This window comes from Belonocnema kinseyi, chromosome 6 (genome assembly GCF_010883055.1).
Source record: "Belonocnema kinseyi isolate 2016_QV_RU_SX_M_011 chromosome 6, B_treatae_v1, whole genome shotgun sequence".
In the NCBI taxonomy this organism is placed as follows: Eukaryota; Metazoa; Arthropoda; class Insecta; order Hymenoptera; family Cynipidae; genus Belonocnema; species Belonocnema kinseyi.
Genome location: NC_046662.1, coordinates 51,129,734 through 51,153,773, shown reverse-complemented (window position 1 = coordinate 51,153,773; position 24,040 = coordinate 51,129,734). Strand labels below are relative to the sequence as shown.

Below are 24,040 nucleotides of genomic sequence, written 5' to 3'. Positions count from 1 at the left end.
CCCCCCCCCCCCCACTCGGGAAATAACGTAACCTAATATTCTCTCAAAACCGGGGACTTAGAGTCATTTTTTACGGAAATAGGAGAATAATAGGGGAATCAATTCTTCGAAATAAAATTATTGTATATATTGTGTTGAATTCCATATGAAAAACTTTAAATTCCTAAGAATTCAAGTCGAAAAATACCAAATGAGTTTAGTTTTCAAACAAGAAAGAAGACTTTATTAAAACAGTTTAATTCTCAACCTACGAGAATACATTATCAACCAAATGGTAAATTAAAAAAAATTGAAATAAAATAATTAATCTTTAAGCTAAAACTTCGAATTTTGCAGAAGATAGTTGAATTTTCAACAAAAAAGTTCATTTTTCATCAAAAAAGATGTCTTTTCTAACATAAAAGATGAATTTTCGACCAAAAGAAGAATTGTTAACCAGTTGATTTTAACGAAAAAACTAGTTTTTAACCAAATTAGTGAAATTCTCAACAAAATAGATGCATTTTCAAACAATAAAGATTAATTTTATATCATTTAGTTGAATTAAACAAAAATTAATTTTCAATCGAGAAAGATGACTTTATCAAAACAGATCAATTTTCAACCAAATCGTTTCTAGTTGGAAATTCAAGAATCTCTTAAATTTTTCATCAAAGACTTATCTATTTTTATTGAAAATCCTTCTGCATGGTTGAAAGTTAAACAAATATGTCCAAAATTAATTTTATTAGTTGAAGACCTACCGCTTTGTTTGAAAATTTAACTATCTTATTGATCATTGAGTTTAAAATAAAAATTTACGTCTAAAAATATAGCTAATTCATTTTGTTGGAAGTTTTATTGTTTTAAGTTTAAAATTCCAAAGTTTACCGTTTTGTTGAAAATTCGTCTTTTTGGCTTGAAAATTTTATTATTTGCGAAGAAATTTCAACCATTTAGTTGAAAATTAACTCTTCGATTGAAAATTTAACTCTTTTGTTAAAAATTCGTCTTATTAGGTTCAAAATCTTATCCCTTTCGTAGAAAATTCAAATATTTGGTTCAAATTTAACTTTTTTATTATAAAATCTTATTTTTAGGTTAAAAATCAACTGCTTTCTACACTGAAAAAAATATTTGGGCCAAATTTTCAGTTTGTAAGAAATAGTACTGCTATTATGTTAGTTGGGGCAACCATTTACTTAGTTGCTGGTACTAACTGTATAATCAGTGCTACTAATGGAATTGTTGTAATTGATGAAATTGAATAAAAAAAATTGACCGCTGCTAATCTTGAGGTATCAAAGGACTTTGTCCACGCTAAATTAAAAAAATTCTAGTTTCGTTATTATAACTTTTCAATTATATTTAATTGTTAGGGAAGGTCTTTAAAACTTTGAAAATCTAAACATAGGCAATATTCTTGTTTTCTCATAACTAGTGTCTGAAAATAAGAATAAAAAACATGATTCACATTAGAAAATTAAAGTAGGTGTTTAATATTTACTCTCTAAATCTGAATTAGTAGACAATTACTAATTACTAGTAATTTAATACTAATTCAAATAGCACCGATTCATTTTTTGCTTATCAGCAGAAATCTAGTTTCAAATAAATTTAAAAGCTGATTTTACAATGAATAGAATTTTATTGAAATCAAGTAATAAAATATTAAATACACTCCGAGTCCCTTAAAAGTCGTTCCGGTTTTGTAATTTCTAGAAGGGCTGGCCCCAGCAGTTTCTCAGGGGGCAGAGCGAGAGATTGTTGCGACTCTTGACTCGAAATGCCTCGGAATGGCCGCAGTGCGCGAGTACTCAGTCGAGCATAGTGCGCAATATCACGCATTCCACTTGGAAACGGTTCAGACCTCAAGAAAAGGCACATAAATATTCTTGCGAGAATGAAGTAGAGTCTGGTGATTCTACATTACTTTTGCCAATTTCTGCACACTATAAGCCTTGAAGATGTTTAATTTTTCTAAAAATACACTTCAGTTAACCTAACTTTTTTTCAAATACTTTTTCTCAGTGTCCTTTAAACTATTCACCTATTTGTCAAAAGTTAACTAAAACTTGCCCCTTTTAGAGAAAATGAATTATAATTATAATTCTTCACAACAAATAATAATTGTAAAAAGCATAAAGACATTGAAAATTATTTGAAATTTACATTGTTTAATAAAAAGGTATTTATTTCTTTATATTGATATATTAAAAATTTGTATATTTAAAATAAATTTGAACTTACACTTGCAGATTTTTTTTCAAACCATGTTAGTGGCACTTTTTCAAAACGCATGTCATTGGCTCGAAAATTTTCTAAAATCCGACCTCACATGTTTGCAAAAAAAGGTTGAATTTTTTTATTGCATTTTGATAAAATTGTGATGATTATTATAATATTTATTCAAATTATTTTGAAAATAGAAAATCTACTGTTTAAATTTTTAATATTGTATTGTTCACGTAAAATTATTATTAATATTGCAATATAAAATTAGAATATAAATTAAAAAAACATTCAACTTTCTTAAATAAAACTTAAAAACCAGCAGAAAGCATTAAAAAAATATTTAATTATGTTTCCCAAGAAATTCATTGCTGCTCTTCAAATTAGTAAGTTAGTACTGCTAAACAGATCAGTAGAATACCCCTACCAATTCATTCAGTAAAACATATCTTAACATTTTATTTAGTATAAAATGAAAAATTACTAATTTATTAGTCTGACTCAATGCTACTAATTTTATTTCTAAAATTTGTACTAATTCTGATTTTTAAGAGTGTATTTGAATAAATTATAACTATAAATTATCTTATAGTCATGCTATTTTTTATTTTTAGCTAATTTTTTTCAGCAAGTAGGATTTCTATTTTTTTAAACCCTAGTTCGCTCTTAATTTCCTCGAAGGAGAGAGTTTAAAAGTTTTAAAAAGATGTCAGTCAAATCTGTGAGTAGGATCGTTTCGTACACGATTTGATAGGTAGGGAATTAATTGAATGATATGCTCCTTAAAATTTTCTTCACTTTCAGCTTCAGACTGTAGCCTTCAAACCATAGCCTTGAATTTTGATTTGTAATTTTCTCAAACCGAACATCCAAATTCATTCAAATTTTTTATAGATTTACTTCGTTAAAGAATTTGATTTCAGAAATTATCATTTCTAAATTAATAACTTTTGCTTATTTAATTAATAATAGTTTTATTATGAGAAAATGGGCTTTTCTAATTATATTGTTAAATAACCAAATGTATTTGTTTATTTGTTTTTGAGATTACATAAATATAATTTTCCTAAGATTCTTGAGAAAAGTAAAATAGTTTGTTTTTTTTAATTTCAGATATACCAAATCAATATTTCAACAGTAAAGTTAATTTTCAACCAAGTAATTGAAATTTCAAAGACAATGAATATTTGAATCATCAAGCAAGAAATATTAATTTTTTACCAATTGTATTTTTTCACAAAAAACATTGACTATTTTCCAAAAGAGACAAATTACCTTAAAAGCAGTTTACTTTTTCAATAACAAAATAAAAATTTTTGACAGACAAGTTTTTTTTCAGCGAAATAATTAAATTTTCAAACAATTACATGAATTCTCTACCACGAAGATAAATTCCTTTGATAAAAAAGGACAATTTTTTAACTAAAATTGTAAATCTTTAGTTGAACAAGTGAATCTTTAAAAATCTAGTTTAAGCCGAAAAAAGATTTTTCATAAAAAAAAAGTCAACAAATTTGAAGCAAAATTATATTTTGAAGGACAAGGTTGATAAAGGTTGGGCAAGTAAAATAACCTCAGGCGGAAAAAAATAGGAATTTTTTTTTTCGAATTATAATAATTTTAAAAATTACAAGAAATGCAATTTTAGTAATTTTTCCTAAAGTTACAATAAAATGATATTATTTTTGTATGAAATTTATTTTTAAAAAACCCACTATTTGTCAGAAAATAAGTTTTTCCTAATTAAATATTTTTGCTAATAAAAATTTAACTGATAATAGATTTTATGCTTTCACGATGATTCATTTTGATAAAAACAGATATTTCGGGTTTCACTCGTGTAAAAAACTACGAATTGTTTGCTTGTTTGTTATCTCTTTTTATCAAAAATTTAACTATTCCATTTTTTATTAAAAATTACATTTCTTAGTTCAAAAATTTAATAATACCTGGATTTTATATCACATAAAATTCAATCAGGCACATTTCAACATTAACTCTAAAAATAATTTATTTATTTTAATTGTTTATTTATTACCGAAGGATTTTAAAGTGGAGAAATAAATAGTTATTTAATGATGAATTTTTCTCTATGCCTAATTTATTTAGAAAAATTCAATGGAGCCATTTTTCAGTATACTTACTTTCGAAATTCGGGAACAAACCTATATTACATAAGATGTTTAAAATTTTGCTGATAAATACTTTTTCACTTATAAAAAAGTTAACACGATCACTTTTTTTAAAAAGATAAATTTAAACATTTATTTTTCGAAAATTTGCATATCATATTGAAATGAAAAAATATTTATTACATTTTTTTCAAAAAAGAGCGAAAAAAAATATTTCAAAAAAAAAATTTAGGGGGTATATCTCGCGTGGAATGACCCAGAGACATATATTAGGAACTTGACTTGCTATAAATACAAGCGAAAAATCATTATAAAATTAAAATCGGGTTTCACCTAAGGGCTACGTTGTTTTTTTTGGGGGGGGGGGGAATTCAACAGTTGTCCACGTGGGTGGTGGGTCGAAAATTTTCCAAAATCGGTACCGTAGTTTAGGGATATGTATTTATTTGCATCCTATGTAGGACAGTTCATCTGGCTATTATTAAATTTTTAAACTAGGGAAGGTAAATTCTTACAAAAACTGGAATAGTTAAACTTTTAATTAAGAAAAAAAAGAATTTTCAATCATAAAAGAAAATCTACTGAATAATTGAATATTTTCACTTAATTATTGAACTTTCAAGACAAAATTACGAATTTTCCATACAAACCCAAAAGTTGTATGTTCAACTAAACTGTATTAATTTTCAACAAAAAAAATTAACAAAATGATTAAATATTACAAAAAGTTAGATTTTTCTCAACAAAAAAAAACAGTTCAATTTGCAAGCAAAGCGATGCATTTTGTACTGACATTTTTAATCGTTTACCAAAAAAAATTTTTATACATTTTCATTTTATTATTATTATATTTGAATTTTAAACATGCATTTTCTCTACAGAAAAAAAATAATTTAAAAAAAAAATTTAAGAATTCTAAAAAAAGAAGTAAAATTTTCAACTAAAAACGATGTATTTTTAACCAAAATATTAATTTGCCAACAAAAAAGAACAATTTTCAATCAAAATCATTCTCAACCTAACAGTTAAATTTTTAAGAACGGAAAAACATTTAATTTTTAACCAAAAAAAAAACGAGGTATTAACAAAATTTCGAGACTGCTTAACTAAAAAGTGAAATTTTCAACAAAAAAATTAATTGGCTACCAAAAAAGACGAATCTTCAATAAAATGCAATAATCCTCAACCAAAAAGTTAAATTTTCAAGAAGGAAAGAAAAAAATGGTTTGATTTTTGAGAAAGTAGTTCAACTTTCAAACATAATTGTTAAATTTTAAACCAAAGAGATGAATTTTTAAATAAGAATATTAATGTTCTGATAAAAAAACGAATTTTTAATAAATTTCAAGAATTCCGAATCAAAAATTAAAATTTTTTAATAAAAATGAATAAATTTTAAACAAGAAGATCAATTACCTACAAGAAAAAAGAAAATTTCATAACCAAATTCAAGAATTTTGAAACAAAAAGTAGAATTTTCAACTAAAAAAAACCAGAATTTTAAAAACTTTTATCATCTGAAAATGTACTTAAATCGTTAGCACATGTACTTTAAAAAAAAAAATTTCTGAATTCTAAAAGGTTAATGTATGTTCAACGTTAAATTCACAAGTGGTAACGTATTTTATATACGGCCCCTTAAGGATGATCCTTAAGAATTAAATTTAAGAAATTTAAATGAGATTAAAATCAGATTTAAAATCCTGTTTAGCGTCCAGTATCAAATTAATGTGCAGAAATCCTGAAAATGCAACCAAGAATCCAACGACTAAATTCGGACAACCGTTATGATAATATGTTTCTATTGAGTATTTCCACTTGCGACGTCATTTCAAAATGTCCGAACACCTCAGGGATAACAAAGCATTGTATACATCGCGTCACCTGTATTGTCTTAGTGCAAAATGGTGCTTATTGACCAATTAAAAATTTCTAGTAACTACTTTTTGAGTAAATCTGGTGAAGTGAAGGTCCATTATTGTGATAAACTGAGTGCAATTGATAATTTTGTATTTCTACGCTCTGAAAAGTGAGGATTTCTTCACCGGTACTAATGACATAGTCGTAATAAGTGAGATCGATCTTGTATCGTATTTTACAATAACTCATAAGTATTATACTTGCAAATAATTAAAAACTTACAGGTTTTCAAGTTTTACAATGCCGGATTTGTTGAAAAAGTAAAGTGCAAGAAGGTAGATGACAAAGCATGAGCCCACGGCATAATTGAAATTTTTTCAAGAAATCTAGTCCGGATTGCTTCATCGGTAAAATCAGCTGGACGACCTAATAAATAATCAAGAAAAAAAGATTATCATAAAAGATTGATTCATTGTAACCCACTGATATATTGCCATATATGTCGTTGAAGTCAATTTTAACAAGAAGGCTGTCGGACTCGAACCCTAACCTTAATATCTAATCGTCTCACTTCACTCAATAAATACTATAATTAAATGATTTTCAAACACTAAGCAGTACTTCTTTTTAAGTTAAAATAAGGTCGCACTGGGAAACACTGTTTAATTTAATCATTTCTGCGTGAAAAGAAATTTTGAAATGGTAATGTGAACTAACCTAAACATTAGAATATTTCATATTTCGCAACAATTGTCAAAGTAAACACTTTTTACTCGGTATTCACACTTTTATTTAAAACCAGAGTACTGCTAAGTGTTTAAAAATATTTAATGCTGGTATTTATTGAGTAAAATGAGGCAATTCAATTTGGAGGTCAGTACTTGAATCCTACATCCCTTTGTAAAATGTATCTAATTTATCTAACCTGATATAAAATGGTTTGAGCAAATTATTGCATTTTCTATCTGCGACTTACTCAAGGTGCCACGTTTAATCGCACTGATACATTGTTCCGGTCTTTTTTTCAAAAACACTATTTTTCTTGAAAAATGTACGCTCCATCCAGTCTGGAAAACTATTTTTTTTGTTTCTTTTATAATATTTGGCATTTTCTAACATGATATTTCACGGTCCCTTCCTTTCTTGTTTTCACAACCCACAATAAAACACGAAAGTACCATGTGAAAAAGAATAAAACAATTAATTGATCCTTAAAATGTACATTGCAAGCGATTCAATGTATAAAGCACGAGTACTATCCCTTAGGTGTTCGGCCATTTTTTAATTTGATGACTCAATGGAAATACTTAATTGCAATTTGAAAAAAAGATAAAAAATGTCTAAAACAGAACAAAAATTTCTTTTTTTGGACAAAAATAAAAAGTAGGAAAGAAAAATGAGAAGGCAACCAACCAAATCCTTTTCCTTCTCTTTTTATTTCTTTCGTCTTTTCTATTTTAATCATCATCAAATCATTAGCAGACCCGGCCACGCGTTGCTGTGGCTCAGTTATAATACGTCAATTTAATATTATACTAAACTATTTAATACAGTCAAATTAATATTCACTAATAAAGATGACAACGTTTTAGCCGATCTCAAAATCCACAGAATTGAGAATGAAATGTACTGTCAAAAACCGAAAGTCATACATGGCGCCATCTATTCAGGGATGCCAACATTGGCATGTTGAGGTACTGCGCTTGCCTGGCACAGCAGCACTCATTGGTCGCTGTTGGCGCGCGATTCAAACCGGGTATAATTAACAATTATTGAAATTAAAATAGATAATTATTATAAATTGCACATGAATATCAGAAATGATCTAATTTAGAATGTAAGGTTAAAAGAAAATAATAATGCATATATTTTGTAAATTATAGCATATTTTCTTTAAGTTTAAAAGCTGAATTTATATTTCATTAAACAATGTCTTTGTATTATTTTTTTCTCTCCTTAAATCACAAATTAAGTTATTTCTGATATTTATGTGAAATTTATAAAAATTATCTACTTTAATTCCATAATTGTTAATTACCCCCGATTTGAATTGCGCTAAAAACGACCAATGAGGCCCACTGCGCCAGGCAAGCGCAGTAGCTCAACATGCCGAAGCTGGGATCACTGCATTTATTGGTTGCTTACCCAACATAAATAACGTAAAATGTTGAAGTATCGGTCAATAAATTAATTTGCACCACTATCTGTTTAAAATATATGGAACTTGCAAATAATAACAGAGCTTTCTCCTAAAATAAAAATTTAATTTGCAATAAAAAAATATTGAGGTAATTAATCAAGATTAAAATTATTCTATACCTCAATTTGGGCTAAACTACACACAGTATACAAAATTTTACCAAGATTGTTAAAGTAGTTTCGAAGTTTAGTGGCGACAAAAATCGTGACACGAGATTTAAAAATACATATGAAGATAATGAAAAAGCATTTGTAAAAAATAATCACCAACGTTCCGGCAATTATACAGCCTTTGACCTTTGACCATCACCGGACATTTTAGGTATGTTTGTGATGGGTGATTATTTTTTACATTTTTTTTCATTATGATTTGATAATAATAAAAGATAGCAAAAATAAAAATTGAAGGAAGGGGGTTTGGTTGGTTGTCTTCTCATTTTTCCTTCCTCTTTTTTATTTTGGTCCAAAAAAGGAAATTTTTTTCTTTTCATTTTCGGAAAAATGTTTATCTTTTTTCAAATTTCATTTTTTTTCCAAAATTTGGTCGTTGGATTTTTGATTTTATTTTCAAGAATTCTGCACATTGGACCCTAAGGAACTTATCGGGCGCTATAAAATTGGTTAGCACTTGGTCATTTTAATTAGTCATAGCTCTCGCCTGTTTCATATAACATCGAATCTTGCACATTCATGATAGCACCATTTTATATGTTCTATGATCTATAGAGGCGATGCTATATTGAGAAGTCTATTTGATAGAACCTCGAGATAGACCCTTAGCATCCATTCGTATATAAGGGGTTGAACGTAAGGGGTGTTAGTAACAATTACTTCAAAGTCTGGGCGCCAGACTGTCAGTCAACTCGCTCTTCTTGAACCATCAGCCACCTAATAATCGTTAGCTCTTTCCAGTAGATAAATTTCTTGAACAAAATAAATAATGATTTTCCTCAAAGTTAAAGATACGCGTAAATAACAATAAAAATTCGAATTCAATCTGATTGTCAAAATACTATTAATAATTTGTTTAAACAATTTTTATTAAATCTATAACAATAACACGGGTGAGAACAAATTAATTGTTTAAACAATTTCTTCATTAAACAAATATACGCGAGTCAGGAATCTTGGAAACCCACTTTCCACTGGTACCAAAGTTAGTTTGTGCAGGTTAATTAAATGCTTCATTAAGGAAGTTTCATCATGAACGAAATTAGAAACCTTGTTAGCATTTCCAACCGTGTTAGAAATCTCTGCAATTACCTTTCTTATTTCTTTTCAGAATGTTACTTATTTTTTTATTTTTTTTTATTGAGATTTTTGGATTAATATGACTGAAATATGTGGGGAGAGGCGTTCTTTCGAAGGGTTGATTGTAATTCAAGCAGTGAATTCTTGTGGGGTTTTTGATCAATTTTTGGTGATTTCGGTACCAAAAATTACGATGGAAGAAGCGCCAACATCATGTTCGGAGATAAAAGCTTCCTCGCCCTCACCGAAGACTGTGATTCATCGAGCTTGTGAAGCGAAATCGGAGAAGCCTATTTATCTCAGAGATAGAGGTATTGAAGAAATAAATTTTAAACACACTACAAATTTTATTATGGATTTTAAAGAAAATCTTGTATGAATATGGGTAAATTCAATAGCAATGATACCACTTTTTCAATTGCTTAAAATTCTTTAAAATTTGCAGATTTTTTTTAATTACAAAATATGAAACTGCGCGTGTGTAATAATCTGACACTGTACTCTTAATATTTTTTCAACATTTAAAAACAGAAAAAATACATTTTCAAGGTTCTTCCGCGTAAACTTTTCTTCAAAGTGAAATTAAAGACTATTTCAATTTGATTCAAATTTTCTATCACGGTCTATTTACCGTTTTTTCTGGTCATATTTGTCACATAAATGTAAAACATTATTTTGTTTTATTAAAAAAATTATATTTTTGACGTCCACTACTGAACTTCAACTACCTACTAGAGTTGAAAGTGGCACTACTTTGTTCAAAATTTCCGTTTTTATTATTGATGATTCTTCATTTTAGTTAAAAAAAATTTTTTTCCTTTTGTTCAAAATTTAAATATTTTCTTGACATTTTTTTAAAGTAATTTTTTAAATTGAAAATTTAACAATTTTTGATTGGGTAAAAATTGGGTTTGGGTGAAAATTCCACTATTAGGTAGAAAATTATATTAAAAATTAAAATATTCGGTTAAAAATTTGTGTTTTTTTAAACATTATTCTTTTTTGACAGAAAAATAATATTTTTCATTGACAATTCATTTCTTGGTAGAAAATTTAAATATTTCGTTACAAATTTGTTTTATTTGTTTAAAAACTTATTTCTTTAACTAGAAATTAAAATATTGTGTTTTTCTTAGTTTTAAATTCTTCTGTGTTGATGAAAATTTGACTTTTTTGGTAGAAAACTTACCTTTTTGGTTAAAAATTCAACTATCAAGTTGAAAATGTCATCAAAAATTTACATTTAGGTTGAAAACTCATGTATTAGATTTAAAATTATTCTCTTTTGGTACAAAAATTATTCTTTTTGGTTAAAATTTCATTTCTTTGGTTGAAAATGAGTTTTTTAATTGAAAATTAATTCTTTTCAATAAAAATTCAACTATTGCCCTTTTCGTGCATTTTTTTATAGACATTTTATCTTTTTGCTTGAATATTCATCTGTTTGGTTGAAAATTTAACTATTCCGTTCAAAATTTATTTTGTTTTCAAAATTCATTTAAGTTTTTCAAAATTTCCGTATTTTGTTAAAATGTTGTGTTTTGTGATAGAAAATTAATCTTCTTCGTGACTAGTTTACCTTTTTTGTTAAAAATTGAACTATTAGATTGAAAATTCAATAAAAAATTAAAATATTAGGTTGTAAGTTTGTGTATTTTGTTATAAATATTTTTTGGCTAAAAATTAATATTTCCGGTTGAAAGCCCGTTTCTTGGTTAAAAATATGACGATATCTTTAAAGATTTATTTTATAGGCTTAAAAACGTATCTTTCTGACTGAAAATTAATATATTCTATTTCTGGATAGGAATTTATCTTTTTTATTTGAAAATTCATCTATTTTGTTGAAAATTTGTTTGTTTTTTTTTTAGTAGAAAACAAAACATTTTGGTAGAAAATGCAACTAGTAGGTCGAAAATTTCATTTAAAAATAATCTTTTTGTTTGAAAATTCTCGTGTTTTTTAAATAATTATTCTCTTTTGGTAAAAAATAGTATTTTTGGTTAAAATTTCATTTCTTTGGTTGATAATTAGTTTTTTATTAAAAATTAAATTTTCCAACAAAAAAATGAACTTTTCCATTTTTTGTCGATTTTTCGTGTCGGATAAAACATTTATCTTTTGCTAGAAAATTAATTTGTTTGGTAGAATATTGAAATATTTCGTCAAAAATGTATATTATTTGTTTAAAAACCCATTTCTTTAAATAAAAATTGAACTATTATATTTTTCGCTCAAAATTGATCTTTTCTACTGAAAATTCATTTTGTTGTTGTTGAAAATTTGTCTTTTTTATTAGAAAAATTATTTGTTAAAAATTATTCTTTTTTGGTAACAAAGCAATTTTTTTTAATTTCATCTCTTTACTTTAAAATTAATTTTTTCTTGTTTGAAATCTATTTTTTTTTAACGGAGAATTTAACTATCCAATTTTTCATCGATTTCTTTATTTTTTATATAAAATTGTTTTCTTTTTCGTTTAAAATTCATCGGTTCAGTTGGAAATTTAAATATTTCGTTCCAATTTTATTTTATTTGGTTAAAAAATATTGTTCTGACTTAAAATTGAACTATTATATTTTTTGTAAAAAATTTCATATATTTTTTTGAAAATTTGTCCTTTTGGTAGAAAATTCATCTTCTGGCTTAAAAATTCAACTATTTGGATACAATTTTTTATTTTATTTTTTTTTTTTACTTAAAGATGCATCATTTTAGTTAAAATTTTACTTCTTTGTTTCATAATTTAACAAATTTCGTTGAAAATTTCTTTTTTTTATTTAAGTTCAGCTCTTTTTTTCAAAACTTCGTCTGATGACTTGAAAACTCAACATTTTGGATTAAAATTTTTTGTGTGCTATTTAAAAAAAATTCTCGGTTAAAAATTCAACTCTTTTATTGAAAATTCTTATTTCTTAGTTTAATTTTACACTTTTTTATGGAAAATTAAAAGTATTCTTTTGGTGGATACATAAACAATCCACTTTTGCTAAAAATGCTTTTTTTTATCAAAGATTTATCAGTTTGGTTGAAATGTAAGTATTTTATTAAAATTTTCCTTTTCTTGGTTAAAATTAATTATGTTAACTAAAAATATAATAATAAAAGTTATATCAATAAATCTTAGAATTTTTTCAGATTACCCAATCGGAATTGAGAAAAAACGGCTCAGTTTTTACATCAAGATTTTAATTATTATTATATTATTAATTGAAACATTCCCATCGTATTAGATCAAACAGCGGAATACAGGTTTTCAGATGTTATCGGACCATGTATTTCGTTTTGATTTCCTAATTATTTAATTTTACAAAGTTATTTCACTAGTTTGGGTAATTTTTATTTCGCAGATAAATTTCTTGAAAATATTCTGGTATAGTTGCCTTGAGGCTCGAATTATAAATTCGTGTCGGAACGAGCCACGTGTATTCTGTTGATTTGATCAAGAAAGTTCTGAAGAACTTTTTTTGTAAATGCTTCTTTGGTGTAAACGATAATAATAAATGTGATTTTAGAACTATAGAACGTAGTATAATTCACTAGTCATAAGTTTTGGATATAAATATTAAAAATTGAGTAAATACATATCTCAGTAAATTTTTTTTAAATAAAATAAAATCTCATACAAATTTTCTAAATGTACTTCATAAAATTCTGTTCTAGTTTTTATTTTTTACAATTTGAAGTAATTGATGACAAAATGTATTTTCAGATTGACGTTTGCACTAAAATAGTTATTTCATCGGACAATTTAAATCTCTTAATAATTATTATAAAAACCTTATTAGATCGGGATCAACTTTTAACTAAATTTATATTCAGACAGTATTTTTAGTTTGGACTTTTTTTACTTGAACTATTCTTAAATGAATTAAGAAATTGTAATTTTTTAAATCCTATTAATTCATAATTAGTAGTTAGATGTAAAAAAATTATTTAAAAATGTTAGTTTGAACTGACTAATGAAATTATCATTAAAGGTTTTTAAATTGTTTTTTAATACTGATTTTTTATATAATTGTATTTAACAATGCGTAAATGTGCAAATTTTTTTTTAATTTAGAAATCAGAGAAGCTTAAAATCTTCATTAGAAAGTACTAGAACTTTTCAAAGTAGGTCAATTAAATTTACCCTTATGTAATCGAATTAAATAAAAGGATAATTTTCTTTTTCAAAATTTGTACAAACGGAATCTCTTAAGTTTACCGAATGTAAACAAAGGTAAACAATTTTCTTAAAACTTAACAAATTTGAGAAACTTTAAATTGCGATTGGAAAATAACAAAGGATTCTGAAGTAGGTCAACTAAAGAAGGTTATCTCAGATTAAAAAAGCAAATTTTTGTTTGTGAAATTTATAGATGTGTACTGGTATATCGCAGAAGAGCCTTCGGTAGGTCAATCGATGTATCTCATCATAAGTAATAAAATATAGAAAGAGAGAACCATCGGAATATCAAATGAAGACAAAATAATTCAATTTTTCTGACATAAGGTCAATCATATGTCTTATAAGAAAAAAAAATGTATTCAAGAATGAAATTAGAGTTAGAGTGTAAACGATATTCATTAGCTTTCCCTGGTATGGAGCGGAAAATTTATAAAGCAATATAAACGTTATTGTAATGTGCGAATAGGTTTGTAAGTAGGTCAATTAAAGAACTGTTCCTAATATAATTTAAAAAATCAAACTATATTTCGGTAAAATTAATTACTTATTCCTGGGAGATAATATAAGGTGCCTTAGGTGGTCAATCGATGTATCAGATATAAAATAATAATTTTTAGAATAAAACTATCCTCGGAATATATTCAAAATCAGTAAATTTTTCCAGATATAAGCAAAGAAAATTTTTGTTTGAAAATTCATAAATTGGTTCTGCGAGATTATGGGAAATAGTGCAAGATTCTTTAGGAGCTGAATTTAGATGGCTTATCAGAAAAAGTATTTTTTAGGATGAAAGTAATGTCAGGATATAGTAAAAATTAAAGTTTTCTCACGCAAATAAACAAATTCGGAGAAGCTATAAGTCCTCATTAGAAAGTACTATAAAGTTCGTAAGTAGGTCTATTAAAGCTTTCCTAGTGTAAACGAACTGAACATTTTTCTTTCTCATAAATTGATATGGGGAGCTCTTTTTAGGTTCTTTAGAAGGTCAATCGATGAGTTTTATTAGAGAAAGTGCACTTTCGAATGAAATAATATAAACGAAAGAAATAAGAGAAGATGTAAAACATCATTTGAAAGTACTAGATGATTCTTAAGTAGGTCAATCAAAGAACTTGTCCTTATATAAACATCTATCAATCTTTTTTTTATCAGAAAAAAATAATTTTTAGGATGATACAAACCTTGGAATATGGTCAAAGTTAATCAATATTTCCTCATATGAAGAAGAAAAATTCGAAAAAGCTATTAATCAGCATTAGAAAGTACGAAAAAGTTCGTAAGTATGTCAATCAACGAACTTTTCTAGATATATGGAAATTAAAACGTTTTTTCTCATCAGCAAAAATAATTTTCAGGATGAAACTAACATCAGAAGATAGCTAAAATTAATAAATGCTTTCTCATACAAACAAACAAATGTTGAGAAGTTATAAATCGGCATTGCTCTGTACTAGAAGGTTCGTAAGTAGGTCAATCAAAGAACACTTCCTGATATGAAAAAATCACCTATTTTTCAGTCAATAAGATATTACTGGCAGATATTGAAAGGATCTTCAGAAGGTCAATCGATGCGTTTTTTTTTTGTTAGAAAAAATTCATTTTAGAATTAAATTATACGTACAAGAGAAATAGGACAAAATATAATTCGGCATTTGAAAATACTAGATTATTCTTTAGAAGGTCAATCAAAGAACTTTTCCTGATATAAATATTTAAAGATATTTTGTTTTGTACGAAAAAAATTGTTTTAGAATGATACTAACCTCGGGATGTAGTCAAAGTAAATTAATTTTTTTCTCATGTGAACAAAGAATTTCGAAGAAGCTATAAATCCGATTTAGAAAGTACTAGAAGGTTCATAATTAGGTAAATCAAAGAACTTTCCCTGATATAAAGAAAGACCATTTTTATAATCAGAAAAGTAGTTTCCAGGGTGAAGATAACACCAGAATCTGGGTAAAATTAGTGCATTTTTCTCCATATAAATAAAAAAATTCGAACGAGCTATAAACCTTTATTGGATAGTAAGATAAGATTAAAAAGAAGGTCAATCAGAGTTTTCCTGAGGCAAAGAAAGTAATTTTTTCAAACACGTAATTCGGTATAGGCAGGTTCTGGAAGTTTCAACAATAGGTCAATCGTTGTCTCTCATCAGAAATAATAAATTTCAGAAAGGACTGAAGTTTATAACATAAAATAAAGTTCAAACCAATAAATTTTTCCTTACAGAAACAAATAAAAAATCCTATGAGCTGTAAATCTATATTGAGAAGTGACAAAAGGTTGCTAAGTAGGTCAATCAATGTCTTCGAATCCATTTACGAATTCAGGAAGAATTTTTCTGTGAAATTCAATGTCAGTGACAATAACACTTCACCTCAGGTGTTTAAAGCTTCAGAAAATCGTGGGTCATGCAAATGCGAATGTTTTGGCGTGGATTTAAATGCCAGGTAGACAGTAGTAGGGCATGTCCAAATAACTTTAAAACGCCCAAAGTGACATGTTTCGTGTCTAATTCCGGGACAGATATCTGTGCCTTAATCACTCGAAATCGCGTATATAAGGAGCTGTGAATTTCTGCACGATTCCCAATTGATATTCCGCACTTCTGGAGGAAAGTCGTTCTTTTCAATGTGCCAAGGGTGACAAAAGTGCGCGCCACTGTGACGTGACATTTTTTTCATTTTCACCTTAAAGAAAAATTCATAAGACATAAACCGAAAAATGATTTTTTCTGAATCCTCGAAGTCGAGTGACTCTTGAAAAAAAATCCCTTTATTTTCTTTTTTTTTCTTGTAAAATGCTATTGTCAGTCAGGACAGCAAAGTACGCTGCTCTAATGGCGGAACAGGACGAACTTTATCCAGGTCGAATTTTACACTTTAGTGCTTTTTATGAGCTTATCAATTGGATTTATAACACTTTTTCTTTTTCTGGGTTACAGAGAGAATTCTCTATCCGAGGAGCACCAGGGCTTTGGCGAAAACACCGGTTGTGGGAGGTACTCCTATTGAAGAGGAAACTTGCATGGTGATTCTTAAAAGTTTTTTTTGTTTTGATTTTCTAAATTCATGGTAGCCCCAAAAATTAATTTTCCAAATTTAAACTTCCCTGACTACTTTTTTTATTTTTCTCTGATAATAAAACATTTCCCGAATAATAAAATTCCTGAACAGTTTATAATATTGACATTTTTGAAAATTTCCGAATTATGAAATATCAAAACTAGAAAATTTACGAATTATAAAATTCCCTGATTTAAAAAATTAAATTTTTTTGTGAATATTATTTATTAAAAATGTAATAATCAAATATTTTTATATATTGCTGAAAAATCTAGAAAAATATATTTCCCGACACTATAACATTCCCGAATTTGAAAGTTCACAAATAATACGATTTGCAGATAAAAAATTCCCGGATAATAAAATTCCTGAATAGTTTATAATATTTCCGAATTTGAAAATCTTCGAATTATAAAATTTCCCAAACTAGAAAATTCTCGAACATTTTATAATTGTCCGAGTTTGAATATTCTCCAATTATAAAATATCCGAACTGGAAAATTTCCGAGTAATAAAATTCCTGATCAGATTATAATATTATCGAATTTATTTATAATATTACTAAATTTGAAAATTCCCGAGTTATAAAAGATCCAAACTAGAAAATTCTCGAATTTCAAAATTCCCAAATAATAAGTTTGCTGTACAGTTTAAAATGTTACCGAATTTTTTAATTTATGATTTATAAAATATCCGAATTAGGAGATTCCTGAACGATCAAATTCTCGGATTTAAACAACTGAAAATCTGTTTATAACTATTCTTTATTTAATAAGAATACAATATGCGTTTATTTTTCATGGTTCAACTGGAAAATCGCAAAAAATAAAATTCCCGACACTGCAAAATTCCCGAACAGTTTATAATATTACCGAATTTGAAAATTCTCGAATCATAAAATATCCGAACTAGAAAAATTCCAATTTATAAGATTTCCTGACTTACATAACTAACATATTTTTTATAAATATTATTTATTGAAAATACAATAATCAAATATTTTCACGATACGAGTGAAACACCTGGAACAGTAAAATTCCCGACATTCTAACATTTCGAAATTGGGAAATTTCCTAATAAAAAAATTACCGACAGAAAATTCCCGAATAATAAAATATTCGAACTAGAAAATTCCTGAATTCAAATAATTTAAAATTTTTTTTATAAATTTCCTTCATTTCTTAAAAATATAATAAAGTTTTATTTATATCAAACATTATTTTGAATGTTAAATGTTTCTGAAATTATTGTTCAGAACTAAAATAACTATAATTTAGAAAAAAAATTCAATCAAGGTATATATTTTTTCCAATTGTTGTTATTTTAAAGTCAAACCATAATTTTAGAAACTTTAAACATTCAAATTATTTCATCATTCGGTAATATTATCAACTTTTCGGATTTTCTTATTTGGAATTTTATTATGCAGTAATTTTCTAATTTGGGAATTTTATTATTCTGAAATTTTATTATTTGTAAATTTTATTATTTGGGAATTTTCCAATTTGTGAATTATACAGATTCCGGAATTTTATTTTTCGGGATTTTTCAGTCGACCCATTTTTATGATAAAAATATTTTTAATGATTAAGTTTTTCAAATTATTGTATCGGGAATATTATCATTCGGGAATTTTTTAATTCGCTCATTTAATAACTTGTATGGGAATTTTATTATCCGGGAATTTTCTAATCCGGGTATTTTATTATTCGGGAATTTTTTAAATCGGGAATCGTACATTTTCGGGAATTTTATTTTCCGTGATTTTTCAGTCGTCATCCAAACGTTGCTAAAAGTGAAGAAAAGGAATTCAAATAAAATGGAAAAATATGAAAAAAAATCCATTTGCTTGAATAAAGTTAAAGTGAATTTAAAGAAATTTAAGTAAAATGAGGAGAATGTGATACAGTTCATAAAAATTTACTTTAAAAAGTTTTCAAGTAAAAAATCCATGGCATTCAGTAGAATTGACTTCTTTCAAACTTTTCAAAGCTCTTGGAAATTCCTTAGAATTTTGTTAAAAAGCCTAAAATATTTTTAAATCCTTTGAAACTATTTGAATTTATTTAAATCTATTAAAGATACCCATGATATTTCAAATCCCTTAAAATGCTTTTAAATTGCTTAAAATTTTGTTTAAGTCAGAAAAATTTCTTGTAATTTTTAAATATTCCCTAGAATTTTAGATATTTTGTTTGAATCTAATAAACCTTAAATTCGATTGTTTGTTCCGTTGACACTTTTCAAATAACCTAAAGTCTTTTAAATTCTGTAAAATCTTTGGTAATACCTTGAAATATTTTTAAATATTTGAAAACCCACGACATCCCTCAATTATTGCAAAATAAATCCTTTGAAAGCCATTAAAATATCATAAAATCCTATAAGACTGAAGGAAGTCGGATGATAGTTCCTGGAGTTCTGGAAAATTTATTTTTTAAGCCTTGAGAGCTTTTAAAATTCCTTATAATCATTGAAATTGCTTTACATGTTTTAAACCTCCTAAATATCTCTTGAAATTCTAAACAATACCACAAAATCTTTTAAAATTTCTTTAAATGATTGGAATATATTAAATATTTCAAATACCCTAAGATATTTCTAATCCTTTAAAACGTTCAGAAATCCTTAGAAAGTTTTTAAAGCTGTTGAAAATTATTTGACATTTTTTTAAAATACACTAAAATATTTTAAATCCTTTGAAATCTTTTTAAATTATTTGAAGTTTTTTAAAAAGCCTGAAAATTCTTCTTGTGTTTTAAAAATGCTCTGAATTTATTTGAAATCCACGCATATATTATAAAAGACCAAAAAATTACATAAAATCCTTTGACATTATTTGAGTTCTTTTTAAATTTCTTGGTAATTTGTTGAAATCTTGTTGAATACTATAAAATATGTTGAAACTTTTTAAAAATCCTAAAAATTCCTTGGATGTTTTTAAAATGCCCTAATATTCTTTAAAATCCTTTCAAATTATTGAAATCTTTAGAAATCCTTTGAAAGTTTTTAAAGCTTTTAAAAATACTTTGAAAATTTTTAAATATCTTAAAATCTTCTAAGCCTTTTGGAATCATTTCAAATAATTGAAATTTATTAAAAATGTTTTTGTATTTTTTTAAATATCCTTGAATCTTTTTAATTCTTTTGAATCTTTGGTAATACATTGAAATACTTAAAAAATAGCTGTTTTATACGAATTTAAAAAAGCTTATTGTTTATTTTTAAAATAAATAAAAAGAGTTAGTCATTTAGTTTGAAAAGAAAAATATAGGCAAGATTTTAATTACCGGTCACATTTTATTGCGTAGTTCCGAATTCTACATGAAAAACATCATTGTCTACTGAAAAATTCAAAGTACATGTTTTGATAACATTCTCGATTTTTCTTACCAAATAGTAGAATCTTCAACCAGTAAGGATAGATATTGTGCCAAAAATGACATAGTCGACAAATTTTCAAGAAAGTACATAAATTTGCAACTAAATATTTGAATCTCTACCTAAAAAGGGACAATTTTCTACCAAAATAAAACTAATTTTCAACTAAAGTAAAACATACATTTTTAACAAAAATTTCAACATAAAAAGAAAATATTTTCAATAAAAAATGACATAGTTAGATAAATTTTCTTTAAAAAAACTAATTTTGAAATAAAAAAGCGAATTTTCAAATAAAATAGTTACATTTTTCGCCACAAATAAAGATGAATTTTCAAATTAAGTAATGAATCTTTAACCAAAAAAATTTCTTTTTAATAAAGTGGTATAACTTTGAACTAAAAAAGATCGAATTTTAAATCAAATACTTTATTTTTATTTTTAATAATCAATGTTAAACAACAACAACAAAATGTTAAATAAAATAGTTAAATTTTAATCGAAAGACATTAACTTACAACTAAAAAAAATTTAACAAAAAATGGAATATTTCATTTTTAAGTTTAAAAAAAAGAGGTTTGGACAAAGAAAAACGAGGGTGGAACGAGATAATTAAATTTTCTACCAAAAATAATGCATTTTCAACCGAAAAGATAAAACTTCAAACAAGATGATTAATTTTCTACAAGATGTCCAGTTTTCAACTAAAAATTTCGTTTTTACCCAAAAAAGAAATAGTAACATTTTTAAAAATTAGTTCAATTTTTAACAAAAATAAATAAATGTACAAACTAAAAGTAAAATTTTACAAAAAAAGTCCATTTCAAGCATATAGTTCAACTAAAAGAGATGAATTTTAAATAAAAACATTAATTAAATCAAAATGCTTCATTTTTAAACTACGAGAGGCGAATTTCTAACCTAAAATAGGTGTTTAAATTTTCAGTTAATTAATTTTTAACGAAAAGGACCATATTTCACCAAAATATGTAGTTTATTTTAAACTAAAAAGATGAATCTTGAACAAGCAAAGTAAAATGTAATAGTTTTTATTCTAAACAGAAAATATTTCAAATTAAAATCCGTCGAATTTAACCAAAAAAGACGCGTTTTCAACCAATCATGTAATTTAACAAATAAAAAATATCAGTTTTCAAACCACCAAAAACAGTTGAATTAAGAAAAAAAGAAAGATGATTTTTCTCCAAAACATTTGGATTTTTATGTTAAAAATATGTGCATGTGAAATATTAAGTTTTTTATTTTAAGCTGAACGACTGACACTTCGACTATATTTAACGAATTAACTATGAAGTCTCAAATCTTTTAAAATTGCCTGCAATTATTAAAATTTATTCAAAATTCCTAGAAATATTTGTAAATGCCTTAAAATTTTTCAACTTCTTTAAAATCTCCTGAAATCTTCTGAAACTTTTTAAAGCTTTTGAATATTACTTGCATTTTTTTCAAATCCTAAAATCCTTAAAATCGTTCGAAAATCCCTTCAAATAATAAACATTTATAAAAAATTTCGTGGAATCTTCTAAAATGCCCTAAAGTGATTTTTTTTAGTTAAAAATTTTTTTACAACGACTTCATCTTAATAATTTGATTTAAAGAAAAATTGACTAAAAGTGATTGTGTAACAGCCCTAATTAAACTTAACAGTTACTTAAAGAGGTTTTCACAGAAATCAACTGACTTTTTTACCATTTTTTTCAAAATCCCTGTCTTTTCTTTACCAACAAAATTCCCTTAAATTTCCTTAATTTTCAGACTTTCCCTGACCTGGGGTCACCCTGTCAAAATTAAGTGAAATTAAAGGCACGGAAAGGTGAACCGAACGAGCGCTCGAGCAGTAGGACAGAAAACGCGAAGAAAGGCCGTTAACTCTTTCAGCGCGTTTTCTACGCGTTATCCCCACTCCTGGCTACTGCGCGAGCACTTGTTCGGTTTTTCTTTCCGAGCCGTTGATTTGGTTTTTATAATGATTTTTAAAAATCAAGGCCCTAAGAACGTTGGTCTTCGGAAGCTGTGCAAGTCCACCAAAAGTTGAATGGGCTAGGACTGGATTGACTTTGCGACCACCAAGTCAATCCTTGGGATTTGGATTGAGATCCCCGAGAAATACGACCAGAGGTTTTATCACAGCCGTTCAGGCAATTATGCTCAAGCATTTTTTATTCAAGTGCAGCAAACCGGACAAGTGCACACCAGATACGTGAGTTTAGATATGAAAAATAGTATTTTTTGTTCACTCTAATATGAAATAATTGAAAAAAATTTTCTTAAAAGACATGCTCAAGTTTCACACTGCAGACGGATATTATCGGACCACTGATCGGCTGATCTATTAAAAATTGGCCTTGACTTTCAAAAGAAGATAGTGCCGTCCATGATGTGGATGAAAATATTTTTTTAATCTTTTGGACAGTTTTACTACTCATGTGTTAAATGAGTCCCAGCTGAAGTAATTTATCCTTGTGGGTAAAAAATAAAATATCGATTTTCAAGAAATTTTGTATTTTAACTTAAATTCTTGAAAAGAGCTAGGAAACTAAATTTATTAATTTAATATTTTATAAAGGTATATTTAAGATTTCATTCTTAATTTGAGTTACTGAACATTAAAAAGTCTCCACGGGTTCATGAAATAATAATTTTTATGTACGAGCATACTAAACTTTAATCACAATCATAATTTTCTTTTTATTTCCATCACGTAATAATTTAATTCCCACAAGGTCAAAGTACTTCCACTAGAGCTTATTTAACGCAGAATTTAAGAAATTTTCTAACGGTTTATTTTTTTTTAATTTTTCATTTTCTGGGTGGTGCTATCACCTTTCAAAGACAAGGTTACACTCCAAGTCCCATATAATAATATTTTCGGGGATTGCCTCGCACTGGCCTTGCTACTAAATCGGTACGTTCGAAGCGTAAGAAGCTAGGGTCACCTGAACAGTTTTCAGTTGGGAAGCATAATATTGCGCAATATACTCAATTGAGTACTCGCGCACTGCGATCCTTACAAAATGGGAGCGCAACCGTCAATCGCCCTGCCCTTAAAAAACTGCGTCAGCCAGCCTTTCTAGGAATTACAAAACCAGGCCGGCTCTTATTAGACCTGGAGTGTAATTTTAATAAGTCACCCGTTTATTGGTTCGATACTATCCGTCCCCTCGGCATTGTAAATAATTTTTTTTTTTAATTGCAGTTTACTAAACCCATGTTTCGACAGACAAATAGAGGTGTTGACATCTGCAATAGCAGACATAATATGGCGTTGTGCGGGTGGTTTTGCAGTACAAAGTTCAAGTTGTTCAGTAAATTTAAATACAGTTTCAAGTGTCAGCACCCCGAAAGCAATTGTTGCTTTACCCCAAGAAACACCGTATCTACCGCATAGCGTACAGTACTTTCAAGATGGATTAACGGAAACCGTATGTAAAGGGTCTCTATATAACATAATGAAAACAACATTGCAAAATAATTAGATATGATGCATAATAGTATTCTCGATTAAAGAGCGTCCATTAATTACGTAAGGCTTTTTCTAAGGGGGGAGGGAGGGGGTAAAGCATTTCTTATCTAAGTTTCCTGTTTTTAATTTTTTTTCGAATATGCTAATTAACACCACACACGGAAAAATTATGTATATTTTATACGGGGCATTATTCCTCAACTGCCCCAACTCAAAAAGTCATGTTTGTCGATTGTCTCTAAATTCTGGGAATATGTTCGCCTACCCAACAGTAGTTAATCCACAA

General features: G+C 26.9%; 1 protein-coding gene across 3 annotated transcripts in view; it reads left to right on the top strand.

Moving 5' to 3' along the window:
- Window positions 1-24,040, top strand: part of LOC117174744 (inactive ubiquitin carboxyl-terminal hydrolase MINDY-4B) — an 80,782-nt gene that overhangs the window by 31,264 nt on the left and 25,478 nt on the right. Inside the window, exons 1-4 of one of the 3 annotated variants that reach the window (XM_033364082.1) lie at window positions 9,705-9,964; window positions 16,769-16,854; window positions 22,277-22,491; window positions 23,488-23,713. In XM_033364082.1, coding sequence (XP_033219973.1) covers window positions 9,733-9,964; window positions 16,769-16,854; window positions 22,277-22,491; window positions 23,488-23,713 — 759 coding nt within the window. In that variant the 5' untranslated portion in view covers window positions 9,705-9,732. Of the gene's footprint in view, window positions 1-9,704; window positions 9,965-16,458; window positions 16,692-16,768; window positions 16,855-22,276; window positions 22,492-23,487; window positions 23,714-24,040 lie in introns of those variants that run through there. The other 2 variants (XM_033364084.1, XM_033364083.1) reach the window with 2 other exon arrangements.